At 40.9% G+C, this 12,890-nt stretch overlaps 1 protein-coding gene and 1 long non-coding RNA gene across 3 annotated transcripts in view; one reads left to right on the top strand and one right to left on the bottom strand.

Annotated features, from left to right (window-relative positions):
• LOC135103454 (uncharacterized) overlaps positions 1–10,687 on the top strand; it is a 59,071-nt gene extending 48,384 nt beyond the window's left edge. For both annotated transcript variants that reach the window (XM_064009762.1, XM_064009763.1), the window contains exons 3-4: positions 8,773–8,903; positions 9,405–10,687. In XM_064009762.1, the coding sequence (XP_063865832.1) occupies positions 8,773–8,903; positions 9,405–9,743 (470 nt within the window). In that variant the 3' untranslated portion in view covers positions 9,744–10,687. The remainder of the gene's footprint in view (positions 1–8,772; positions 8,904–9,404) is intronic.
• Positions 5,953–12,562, bottom strand: LOC135103455 (uncharacterized). Its single transcript, XR_010270050.1, has 3 exons — positions 12,262–12,562; positions 7,603–7,740; positions 5,953–6,538 (listed from the first exon to the last, which is right to left on the bottom strand). It is a non-coding gene; the product is annotated as an uncharacterized LOC135103455 (long non-coding RNA).
• Positions 12,563–12,890: the final 328 nt, after the last annotated feature.

Raw genomic sequence — 12,890 nt, 5'->3', positions numbered from 1 at the left:
GGAGGAGGAAGACGAGGAGGAGCGCTAATGAGAGAGAGAGAGAGAGAGAGAGAGAGAGAGAGAGAGAGAGAGAGAGAGAGAGAGAGAGAGAGAGAGAGAGAATAAGAAATCATGACCGTGAGTGATTTAAAGAGTTAGGAATGTCTAAAAATCAGAAACGGGGAGTAATGAGCTGCATCTCAGGAGTTACTGCTGCACGGAGCGAGACTTTTTGCAGCGCCTAACGAAGAGAGGAGACTCAGAGGAGCAATAAGAAGCAATAATCATGAACATAAAGAGGTAGTGATGGAAGTTTTTGTGCGTCCGAAGTGTGTGTGTGTGTGTGTGTGTGTGTGCGTGTTGAAGGGGGTGCTGCTTTGCGAAATGTTGGCGTATACTGATAATGTGTTACTTGAAAAAATACTAGTGATGCGTTGCTAAAAATAAATATAAATAGACAAAATAAATAAATAGTACTAGTGTGTGATACGTTGCGTAGAAAATACATGTGGTGAGTTACTGGAAAAATGATAGTTACTTTTTTTTTTACTAGGAAAATACTAATGATCTGTTACTCGAAAAATACTAGAGATTCTTTACTCGGAAATGGCTAAGGAAGCCTTACTACAGAAACGCTAATAATCTGTTACTAAAAAATATACTGTTGATTGTTACCGTGCAGAACAGCATGACTAAATTTTCTTCAAAGTACTCCACTGAAAAAAAATAAAACAAATGAAATAAAAAAAAAAGTATTAAAACATGCGGGTATTTCTCATTTTTTAAATTTATAAAGTTACATTAGATCAGGAGCTAATTTGGTTCCCAATCTGCTGATTCCTCCGCAGCGCTCACGATATCATTAGCATGACAAACTAAGCCCGGGCCTGGCGAGTATCTGTCCACATTTGTCTTTCGCTTAATTACTCCCAGTCTTACTCAAGTCTTGTTCCACATCTCTCAAACTTTTTTTTCTGTCTGTTTGTTTCTTTTCTATCTATAGGTTTGTTTGTTTCTTGCATTTTCTTCAAATTTTCTTTTTCATGTTTTCTTCTCTTCTTTATTCCTTTCTTTCTTCCGCTTTCCATTTTTTTCATTTTTTTGCGATTTTTCCAGTGCATATTTCTTATTTTTATTTAACAAACATTCTCTTGTTTCGTATCTTTCTTTTTTTACATTTTTTTTCTTTCCATCTTCCTTTTATATCATTTTATTTCCTTTAGCATTTCACATATGCTTTTATTTTTAGATATTTCTGCTTCTTTCTACATATTTTTGTTTGCCTTATCATGTTGTCTTTCACTCAGTAACTTCCTTGTCTTGTTCTACATCCTGGCTGCCTTTCATATTCTCCCTGCTTTTGTTTATCGTCTCTCTCTTATTTTTTAAACTTCAGCCGTCTTCGATTTCCCCTTACTTGAGACTACAGTCCTATTTATACCTTCATCTTTATCTTTTTGGTTCCAACTTTCTTCGTCTTCCATTTTTTCCCATTTCCTCTTGGCCCAGTCTTCGATCCTAGTATGTCTTCTTTTCTACCTTTTTTTCTTTCTCTCTCTCTTTTTCTCAGCTTCTATATCTCCCAATCTCTCTTCTCCCAGTCTTCGAGCTTCATCTTTCCTTTTGGTTGTCTATTAAACTACTTTTATTCTCATCCTGTTTTCTCTTTTCCATTTTTCTCAGCTTCCATTTCTCCCATTCTCTCTTCTCCCAGTCTGCCATCTTCGTCCTTTTTTTGTTATCAATCCCCTCTTTTCTTCCCACACTGTTTTCTCCACTCCTTCGTTCCCTCCGTTCTGGTCAGCAACCCTCTCCCGAGATTACAATCCTTGATGGTCATACTGTCCGTCAAGTATCAATAACCTCCCCTGCTACTGAAAACAACTATAATAATAATACGACTGAAATTAAGATACTTCTCGTAATTTTGGATGCTCTTTTTTCACAATTCTCATTTGGGACTGGCGTTCTTCAGTGGGCTTTTTCTTTTTTTCTCTTTTTGTTTTGTATTTTTATTGCCATTGGTCAGAATCATTCTTACATAGAAAAAAAAAAAGTGGATATTACCATGAGGAGAAGTGATACGAGACAAGAACAACAAAGAAAATACGAAAAATTAACTTTCTCCAGTGAAAGAGAAAAAGAGAGAAAGAGAGAGGGAGAGGGAGATTTTTCCGGTGAAGGTTAATTATCCGTTGACCTGCTTTCCTACTTTTCTTCCCTCCTTTTCCTGCTCCTGTATCTTTTCTTCCCCCCCCCTCTCTCTCTCTCTCTCTCTCTCTCTCTCTCTCTCTCTCTCTCTCTCTCTCTCTCTCTCTCCCCCTCAGTCCCTCCCTTGTTCATCAATAAGTCAGTGATATACTCTAATGATGGCATGCCTGTATTGGCCATGTATTCCTGATGACATTAGTAGCACTAGTAGTAGTGGTAGTTGTTGTTCTTGTTGTTGTTGTTGTTGTTGTTGTTGTTGTTGTTATAGTTGTAGTAGTACCAGCAGCAGCAGCAACAACAACAGTAGCAGCAGTTGCAGCAGCAGTAGGCTATAAAAAAAAAAAAAGGACGACAAAGAAAAGCCATAAAAAATTACAAAATATAACGCAGAATTATAACAGGCAAAGTAAACACACATATTACAAAAAAAGAGAAAAAAAGCACGAAAAGATAACACCAACAACAACAACAACAACAACAACAACAACAAACAACAAAGACAACAATAGCAACAGCCGCTAACGTCAAGGCATAACAAATATAACACGCTCGTAACTTTCAACTTAATAACCTCTGACCTCTTAACCTCTAAGCTATCGATCATAACACACTTGAAGAATTACGTAGAGTCTCTCCTCCTCCTCCTCCTCCTCCTCCTCCTGTGGGAAAAGTAAGACTGATATTAGTTTACTCCCGACGGTAAATTACTTTCGACCGTCCTCAGCAGCCTTCAGTGTGTGGTACAGGCAGTGAGGTTTATTAGTATCGGATTACTAACTTTTTTCCCTTCCACTCTGAGCTGACGAGGAGAGCCGCCCTTATGGGAGAGTGCGTTAAGTAATACTGTTTTTTTTTTTTTATTATTAGAATGCCCGTTAAGTGTTTTTTTTTTTTTTTTGTTTTTTTATGTACCTAAAGTGATATTGTTTCTATTACGTCGTGATTTTTCTCCAAATGCGTAGTTCTAATAATTTTGGTATCCTGGTGTCTTTCGCGATTGGTCATAAGTACACCATTGGCTCATCGAGAACACTATCACTTTTGTGCAAGAGGAACATTGGCCAAGGGCAGCAAAAAATTATATATATAAAAAAAAAGGCCCTATTAAATAATCTCAAGTCATGAAAACCCTCTTAGAAAACTCCAGTAATCTTCACTACACAGCTTGTTAAAAGAAATTGAGATGAGGAGCTGAAACGTTTGAGAATACAGACCTCAGTGTTTATTGAATGAGAAGGAAGACAGTTTAGTAAATATAGCAAGTTGGCCAGTTAGTATAAACGACTTACTGATAAATTTAGTTAGGTGCAGCAACAGTCATGGTGAATAGTCAAGTAACAGACACACCACTCACTTCCACCGTGTTTAGCGTTTTTCCTCATTATTAAGTCCTCTGATCTGCTTAGAAACTACAAATTGCCAGGTGTTGTAAGGAGACTGTCAGCAGTTCAGGAGACGTAAGTACACAAAACCCAGTGCTGCAAGTCTACGTGGCAGCTTTATACCTCTGGGTTCTATTAACCTGCAAATATTTACATTCCATAGAGAAGGGCAGAGAGAGAGAGAGAGAGAGAGAGAGAGAGAGAGAGAGAGAGAGAGAGAGAGAGAGAGAGAAAGAGAGAGACTGTGTGTGTGTGTGTGTGTGTGTGTGTGGTGCGAGGGAAACAGTGTATCAGAGTAAACACCCACACGAGTTGGCCCGGTTAACACGACCAAGAATCTATTCCAACTAAACAAAACAAGAGGAGGGAAAACAACGCTCGTATATCCCCAGGCCTTGTGTCAGGACGTGTTGGGACGCGGGAGGGTATCGCAAGTGCCATTATATTTTACATAATCTGAACATTAAATTTATCCTGTGTTTTCAACCTAAAACACTTCAGGGCCGGCATTAACAGCCTCTCTCTGTCTGTCTAGCTTCTTATCTCTGTATGTCTGGCTGGCCGGCTCTCTCTCTCTCTCTAGCTGTCTATTTGTCTGTCTAGTTGTAAGATGTCTGTCTGTCTGGCTGGCTGTTTGCCTATCTGGTTGGCTGTCTATCTGTCTGTCTGGTTGGCTTTGTGTCTGTCTGTCTGTCTGTCTAGTTGGCTGGATTTCTGTTCAGTTATCTGGTTGCCTCGCTGGCTGACTAGTTGCCTGTCTGTCGCTCTGACTATCTGGGTTTCTGGCTGGCCATTTGGTTGGTTGGCCGTTTCTCTCTCTCTCTCTCTCTCTCTCTCTCTCTCTCTCTCTCTCTCTCTCTCTCTCTCTCTCTCTCTCTCTCTCTCTCTCTCTAACAGGTGGTACACTCAAAAGCAGCAGCAGTACGGGACTAAACCACCTGTTGTTTACCTGTTGCTTCAACTCTTCGAGCGTGGACACGAGAGAGAGAGAGAGAGAGAGAGAGAGAGAGAGAGAGAGAGAGAGAGAGAGAGAGAGAGAGAGAGAGAGAGAGAGAGAGAGAACATTATCAGGGCAAACAAAAATTAAAAGCACCAGATCAAAAAAAATCGTGGAAAAAGGGCTAATAAATATAAGACAGAAAGGAAAAAAGCGAGAAAATAACTAAAAGAAGCAAAGCATAATTATGGAAGAAGACAAAAATGTTAGAGATGGAAAAAGAAAAAAAAAAGAAGAAAAACAGGAAAAGGAAAATCTAAAACACACAAAACTTAGACAGGATTTAGATGAAAAACGTAAAATAACAACAATGACAATAATAATAATAATAATAATAATAATAATAATAATAATAATAATAATAATAATAATGGCACCACTGAACAAGATATCCACTTCCTTCTTTCCTCTAGACTAATTCGATTACATCTTTGAAATTAGTTACGCACGTTACTATTGATTTCTGACGAATGATACAGAGGTTCATGCTTCAAAATACTCCAGACAATGAAATCTAAATCAGAGATACATACAAACATACATACTTTCTGTATATTGTACAAAACTGCAGTAATATCGAAAAAAAATATGAATGTAAATGAATAAAAATCAATCTTCAGTCAACACTCTCTCTCTCTCTCTCTCTCTCTCTCTCTCTCTCTCTCTCTCTCTCTCTCTCTCTCTCTCTCTCTCTTCTCTCTTCTCTCTCTCTCTCTCTCTCTCTCTCTCTCTCTCTCTCTCTCAGTACAATCCTCGTACAGTGTCAGGCCAGAGCTACTAACCGACTCGCCTCCTCCTGGTGGTGGTTGTGGTTGTGGTTGTGGTAGTGGTGGTGATGGTGGTGGTGGTGGTATGATTTTTGTATTGTTGCTATTGTTGAGTTTTCATTCTTTCTTTTTTTCTTTCTCTTTTTGCTTCATCTCCTCCATTCTCATTTCTATTGTCGTCGCCCTCTTATTGTTATTCGTCTTCTTAGTCTTCGTCACCTCAGTGTTTTTTTCTTCCTACTCTTATTATTATTTTTTTATTTTTTTCCTCTTCTTCTTCATCGTCGTTGTCTTAATCTTTGTTTTCTTTGCAGTTTTTTTTTTCTTTTCTTCTTCGTTTCCTTCTTCGCCGTCTTACTTGTCGTGATCTTCTTTGTCTCCTTGCCCTTCATACTGCTGCATTTATTTCTTTTCTCCACCTCTTCCTCCTTTCCATCTTCCTCTTTTTCGTCATCTTTTTAGGCTTCTCTGCTCATATTATTTCTTTCATCTTTCCGTCTCCTGATTCTCTTTCTTCATTTATTTTCGCTCTGTTCTCTTGCTACACTGCTTTCTTCTCTCATAGTGGCTTGCTAAATATAGTATACATTAACTTCATATCCTCTACTCACACCTTCCTCTCTTTTCTTTGCTTTTCAATAACCGGACGTTCGGTCTCCACAGAACCTTTTTCCGTGTCTTTGGCCAATCAGTCTTGCCACAGTGCCCTCCTATCCCCTGAATTGTTAAGCACTTTGTTCTCTCATCGGTACCATTTTAAAAAGCCACAGAAATTATTACTCGGATTCCGATATGTTTTTTTTTTTTCCTACTGACAGTGCAGGAAAATTATAAAGATGTCACTAAAAACATGAAAAGCACTTGAGAATCTGTATAACTTCCACTCTATTTTAAAATGCTTATCCTCAAATTTTACATAACTGTTTCGACTATACTCTGAGAACTGGCACCTTCAGCGAGGCTTTTTATAGTCTTTTTGTTGTCTTAGGCCAGAGTCCCCTCTTACATAGAATAAATAAATAAACTAGAGCCAACAGAAAGCAGACAAAATTTGACGCTAGCATGTTTGAGAATACTGTCCTATACTGTTTGTCACTGGCTGAAGTAGAGGGAGAGGGCGTCCTAGGAGCTGATGCTGTGCTAAATGCAGGTCACAGTGGCTCCAATTGTGAAGGTAGTGTTGTAATGCACCTCCCTGCGACCTGTAGAGAACGAGCGATCGGTTATTGAGAAAAAAGGATGCAAAGAATCGAAAAGAGGAAATTGTATGAGCAAAGAACGTGAAATTAATATCAAGCCTGAGAAAGCCGCTAAGGAGTTGGAAAAAAGGTGGAGATGGAAGAAACAGAAGAAAAGCAGCATGAAGATGACAAAAAAAAAAAAAAGTGATAAAAACGAGCAAAGGAAAATTATTTAAAGGATGTGAATCTTTTACGGAAGCGAATAAAAGCAACTGAAAGGAAAATCATGAAAATCGTGGAGCTGTAAGAGGAAAGAAGGTAACAGGAAGATGACGAAGAAGACTAAGATAAAAAAAAAAAAAACGATGAAAGGAAATTTCAATAGAATCTAAGAAAACTGAAAATAGTTAAAAATACAGAAGGGAGAAAGAAGGCAACAGAAAGATGATAAAGAAAAAAATTTAAAAAAAAACGATGATAGGAAAATAAGTAATGGGCGTTATTTTCTTATACAATCTAAGAAAGCTACAAAAATTAAGACAAAAATAGTGAAGAGATGAAGAAAGAAGAAAAACAACAGGAAGATAACAACGAAGACAAAGAAAAAAACGAAGAAAGGAAAACTATATAAGTAAAGGACGTAAAATTTATATGCAACCTAAGAAAACAACTACGTAAAATGAAGAAAGTTATGAAGAGCAAAAAAGATGGAGGAGGAAGAAGATAACAACAAGATAATGATGAAGGCAAAGAAAAGACCGAGGCTAGTAAATGATGTGAATTCTTTTTATAGAACCTAACGAAACAGCTGAAGAATGGAGAATATGAAAATGGTGATGAGATGAAGGAGGAAGAGAGGCAAGAGGAGGATGACGACGAAGACTAACAAAAAAACAGGGAGGGGAATAATAAAATAAAGGACGTGAATTGTTTTATATACCCTGAGAAACCAGCCAAAATGAAGGAGAATATGAAAAAGTGATGAGATGCAGGAGGAAGAGAGGCAACAGGAATATGATGAGGAGGACAAAGCAAATACGCAGAGGAATACACGAAGAATATACAGGGACGCGGGCAGCACTCACTCGTGTAATTGTGGAATGTTATTGAGCATCCTTCTATCTTTCTTCCTCCTCTTTTCCCCTATTTCTTTTTCATCCTTTTTCTCCTCGCCCTTCTCTTCTCCACGATGAACATTACCAGCAATTCACCTCATAATAGATCTGAGGATTGAATTGTAACTTACATTCGGATGGTGATGATGATGATGATGATGATGACAACAATAACAGCAGCAGTTACACGCCTCGTCTGTTTAGTAATGAACAACAACAACAACAACAACGCTGGAAGGAATATTAAACACACTCCAGGAACGGACTCATATTTTCCTCCTTCACAGCCAATCAAACACCGGGAGCTGCCTGTGAAGCTAATTAATCAACGACCAAGCTTTCTGCACACACACACTTCTCTCATCATTAGCTCCAAGTCTCTATGCCTATTGTTGTCGCAGTCGATTAGTTTTTTCCATTGTTGTGAATACTCGTGCGTAATAAGTCTATCTACATTAGTCTTCATTCACCTCTTCTCTCACACAACAGGTTTCCAATAATCAAGATAACAGGGTATTTTTTATATAATTTTCTTTTATATAATCTGATGCCTAATCATGAGAGACAAAAGAATAAGCGAAAGACAGACACGGACAGACAGGACAGAAAAACGTGAAGGCTCATTAAAAACAGTTACCCCGACGAGGGATCTAAGCTGAGAAGAATAATCTGGTAACTTATCACGTGTCTTATCTGTGCCGCTCCTCTCCCCTCCAGCCACTAACACTACACCTCCATCCGTCCCTCCAACACCAGCGCTCCATTTTCAAGAAGTAATTAGTCGATTCCAAAGCGCTTTTTTACTCGACAACAAATCCCGTTATTTAGAATATTAGTTTATTGGAGATCCATTTGTTTCACGTTGTGCCCGAACAGAGCCTTAATCAGCGCACCGCCAATACTGTTATACTCGAACACAAAGCCCTGGAAGCCATTGTCCTACCTTCCCGCACACTGCCCCAGGTCTGCTTCACATACCTCGTCTTGCTGTACACATTCACGTTGTTTGGTCTTCTTGTACATTATCATTTACAGCAGATAAAGAAAAATACACGGGCACTGACAGGCAGCAAAAGTGGCACTGCTCCGTGTGATACGTACACCACGCAGTGTAATCTGACGCTCCGTGTCTCCCCTCAGCCCTCATCGTGCGGCTGCTAACGGGCCGCTTCATCGGGGAGTACGACCCCACGCTGGAGGCGGTGTACAGCTACCAGATCCCCCTGCCCGGCCACACCCTGCCGCTCCAGGTCATGGACACCGCCGGCCACGTGAGTAATAGGCACAGTTGATAATATTGTTGTTGTTCTTGTTATCCTTATCATTATTATTGTTGTTGTTGTCATTGTTATGGATAATAATAAAAGAACATTAGCGTTTCTATCCGAGGGTTAGATTAAGTTAAGTTAGATTTAGAGTAATTCAGTTTAGAGTTGTTAATCCCTTCAATGTGTAGATTTAAAAAAAAGCATCATATTTATTGCCCAGAAATAAATGGTCACTGTCTCGAAACTAATAAGCTAAGGTTATTTCCATACAGCCGTTTACTATCATTATTATCCTTGTTATTTATATTAGCATTACTCTCAATAGTTTAATCAGCGTTACTGTAATCATACAATGTGTTCCCACTTACATCTAAAATCACTAAGTCCCGCTCCGAGCATCAAGTCACGTTCCTCAATATCACGGATTTCACTGCAATATAGCCTGATATCTGTTAACATAATGCCTGAACCTCACCTATGTACCTGAGCCTTTCCCTGCTGCAGGTGGAGGTGGTGGAGGTCGGGAGGGAGCGGCAGGTGTCGTGGGGCGAGGGCTTCATGCTGGTGTTTTCCCTCACATCCCACGATTCCTTCACCTCCCTAAACCACCTGCGCCGCGTGATCCTGGAGCTGACCCCCGGCTCCCCGCGGCCCATGGTGCTGGTGGGCAACAAGGCAGACCTGGTCCACGCCCGGGAGGTGAGCGACGAAGAGATCCGCGACCTGGCCAACACGTGGGGCTGCGACTACTTCGAGGTGGCGGCCCCTGAACCCTGGCAGGTGGTGGTGCGCCCCTTCGCCGCCATCTACCAGGCCGTCCTTAACGGCCGCGCCTCCCACTGATAGCTGGCGCTTAGAAGTATCCGAGAAACGAAAATCCTGCACTGCGAGATGAGTCGGTCATCTCAAGAGGCAGATAATGGAGAAGCCCCACTCGGTGCTCTCGCTAATCTCGTGATAATGAGGGATGATGGGTCCCAGCGGCGCGAGTCTGATTAACTCGTTTCCTTCCCAACCGAGAAATGGCAATTAATCATCTCCAGGTTCCCAACACTCCGGCAACTTATAATTTGATGAAATGCAATAATTCGTGTGTCCGCGAATTACCAAACTTGTGCTGGATCTTCCCGAAGGCCTCCTACGCACACGGGTGCATAGTAGTCAATCTGAAGGCTTGAAAAAAGAATCCTTAGGAGAGTACTCAGCAGTCACAAATTCTGGATACACGCCTCAGAGCTAAAGAGACGTAATAACCTGAAGGAGGTCTAATGAGAGCCTGATGAAGCATTAGCAGTCTCAGTCAAGTGCAATCAGAACTAATTTCACTGGTGTTACATTACTTGTGTTGCGTAACTCTGATGCGTGTTTGCAGAGGCTCAACACTGATCGTCCTGGAACGAAGTGATGCTGCACAATGAGAGGACAATGAACAAGTACAATGCGACATGATCAGGTGGCAGCATAACAGAATAACTGCCACAAAAGAATTCCACATTTTCTCTTCCTTAAGATCGATATAACGATAACGCAGCGCTGGAGGAGGGCGGCGTCACGGTGTCCAGAACCGCTTTGTCACTCTAATGTATTACATCCCAAAATATCTGCTGTGTTCGGGTGGTTATCGTATGTTGCACTTGACGTTATTATAATGCTGTGAATTCCAAGCCTGTCTATCTAACTGGGTTGTGAAATAGTGCTGTGCTGGAATGAAAATGTGGTATGTTGTATATTATCATGTGGCGGTCTGCTGATGTGAAACAGATGTATGCTGAATAAATATATACCAAGTAACGCGTATCTCTTTCATCAGCTGTAGGATACCTGAAAATATTTTGTTTAAAAGAAGGGAAGTGGAAATGGAGCAATTTTGCTGAAAGGTCTGTTTATTTAAGCTTCAGGATGCAGGATGCGGAAAGAAGGAAAACAAAATAAAAATAACAATTTTTTTTTTTCCTGAGAACATATAAGAGGAGTAAAAAAAAAGCAGCGACCCAGCAAAAAAAAAAAAAAAAAAAAACAAGGCAAGTCGAGGATACCTGCGATTGTTACATCTCTTTTTACGTTTGACTATACCTTCACCTCGCCGCCTCGTGATCTTGCTGCGGCGCCAAAACCCAATCAGTCAATCAGTTTACATCTTCACTCATAATGCAGGAATCTATATTTGAATCCATAGCCGCATGCATATCTATACTGAGACCAGACTGTTTACTGCCTCGTGCTGGAGAGAGCTAATAACCACGACGCCAAACACTGGCCAAGGTGAGCCGGGTTTATCGAAGGAAGGCAAAAGGCTACGCAGCTTTAGTTTCTCCCTCTCACATAGACATGACCTTAAGTATACTATTTCCTCCTAAGTATACTATTTCCTCCTGACTCTCCTCTCACTGCGTTGCTTTTTTTTTTTTTTACACGAGCATTCATTTTAGAACAGTTAGTCAAGTTCAGGAGACGCATCCATCTCTAAGTCCCTCCATTCACTCATCCTCCTTCCTCTCCCTCCTCTCTGGACATCCTTCCCGCCAGTGTCATCAACCTACACACCGGTTCACTATTTATTCACCCTCCTTTCTCTCCCTTTTCTCCTGGACATCCCTTCTCGCTCGTGCCTTCAGGTCATACACTTGTTCATCAACGATAAAACTACAGCACGACATATTTCTAAAAACACGTTGCTCTAATTTTCTCTACCTTTCAGCTAAACCGCAACTTCTTTTCTCCACTTTCCCGCGCAGTGAATGGAGACCCACGCACAGCCACTTTCTTTTTTTTTTTTTTTTTTTCCTCCTCTCCTCTTTCACTGTTGACGCGGCTGTACACTCATGCAGACTCAGAAGCGCCCACGGGATTTCCCTCGGGATACGTAGACGTACCAGAGAAGGGAAGGTTCATGTGAAGAGTGTCAGGAAACCATTTTTTCCAGCTGTCGGTTGTCACTCGAATTAAAAATTTATCCCGAGTTAAAATTTAGTCCAAGTCATCCAGTCAAGCAACTAACCAGTGAGTGAATCAGTCAAGCAGTCAGTTCCCACAGTCAGCGCCACGATCCGTCACAATAATGATGTACCACAGCTTTAAGGACACTCATAGTCAATCTGTTCCACTCAAACTTAATCAGTCTGAATCAGGCAACTCAGTCAGTGAAATCAATTGCAGAGAGAGAGAGAGAGAGAGAGAGAGAGAGAGAGAGAAAGATATGTGATTAGTAACAACTTTTGTACAAATACAACAACTCGATATGGTAGTCGCCCTCTGGCCACTGCCTGCAACCCCGCAAGTCTGTCTCCACACCCTTTTTAAACACCCTGGTGGGTGAGCAGGACGCCTTACACAAACGGAGAACAGAACAGTAGCTACTTACTCGAGTCGCCTGTTAGCATCGGCCAGCCATCACTCCGCCAGACGCTGGATCACCAAGGAATCCATTTATCTTTCTAGCCTTCCTTTACTGTGTCCGCACTGCCTACTTCATTTTTTCCCCATCCCTACGTTGCCATTTTGTTTCTCCAACTGTCCATATATTATCTGTTCAGCGCTTAACGTATCTTGTTCATGTCCACGCGAGTCTTCTCAAGAACACTCACCACAATTATATATGTTACACTACAGAGGGAAACTAGAAGAAACTGCATCACCAGCCTGAAGTCTCGGGTTCATTCACTCATTCGGTTTCAGGTGAAGGGATTCGAAACAAAGATACCACTTACCTTCATTCACGAATATGTTTTGTCTCATTCGCTGGAATTGATGGCAGATCTTACTCGGCAGGCATTTAGTAAACTTACCTGGACGGATCTAAGGTAATCAGTCAGCAATATGAAGGTTCGTTCTTGTTCATGTCATGAGCTTAGAAGAAAGAGTTATACATTAGGCAGAGGAACGGAAAAGAGCTCGAGACACTTCAAAGCAACTGTTAGCGCATGCGTCACACTTGTCCTGCCCCCTCCCTCCCCACCCAACACACACACACACACACACACACACATCTGA

Source organism: Scylla paramamosain, chromosome 9, assembly GCF_035594125.1.
Source record: "Scylla paramamosain isolate STU-SP2022 chromosome 9, ASM3559412v1, whole genome shotgun sequence".
NCBI lineage: Eukaryota > Metazoa > Arthropoda > Malacostraca > Decapoda > Portunidae > Scylla > Scylla paramamosain.
The sequence above is the reverse complement of the archived record's forward strand: the minus strand, read 5'-3'. Positions and strand labels throughout refer to the sequence as shown.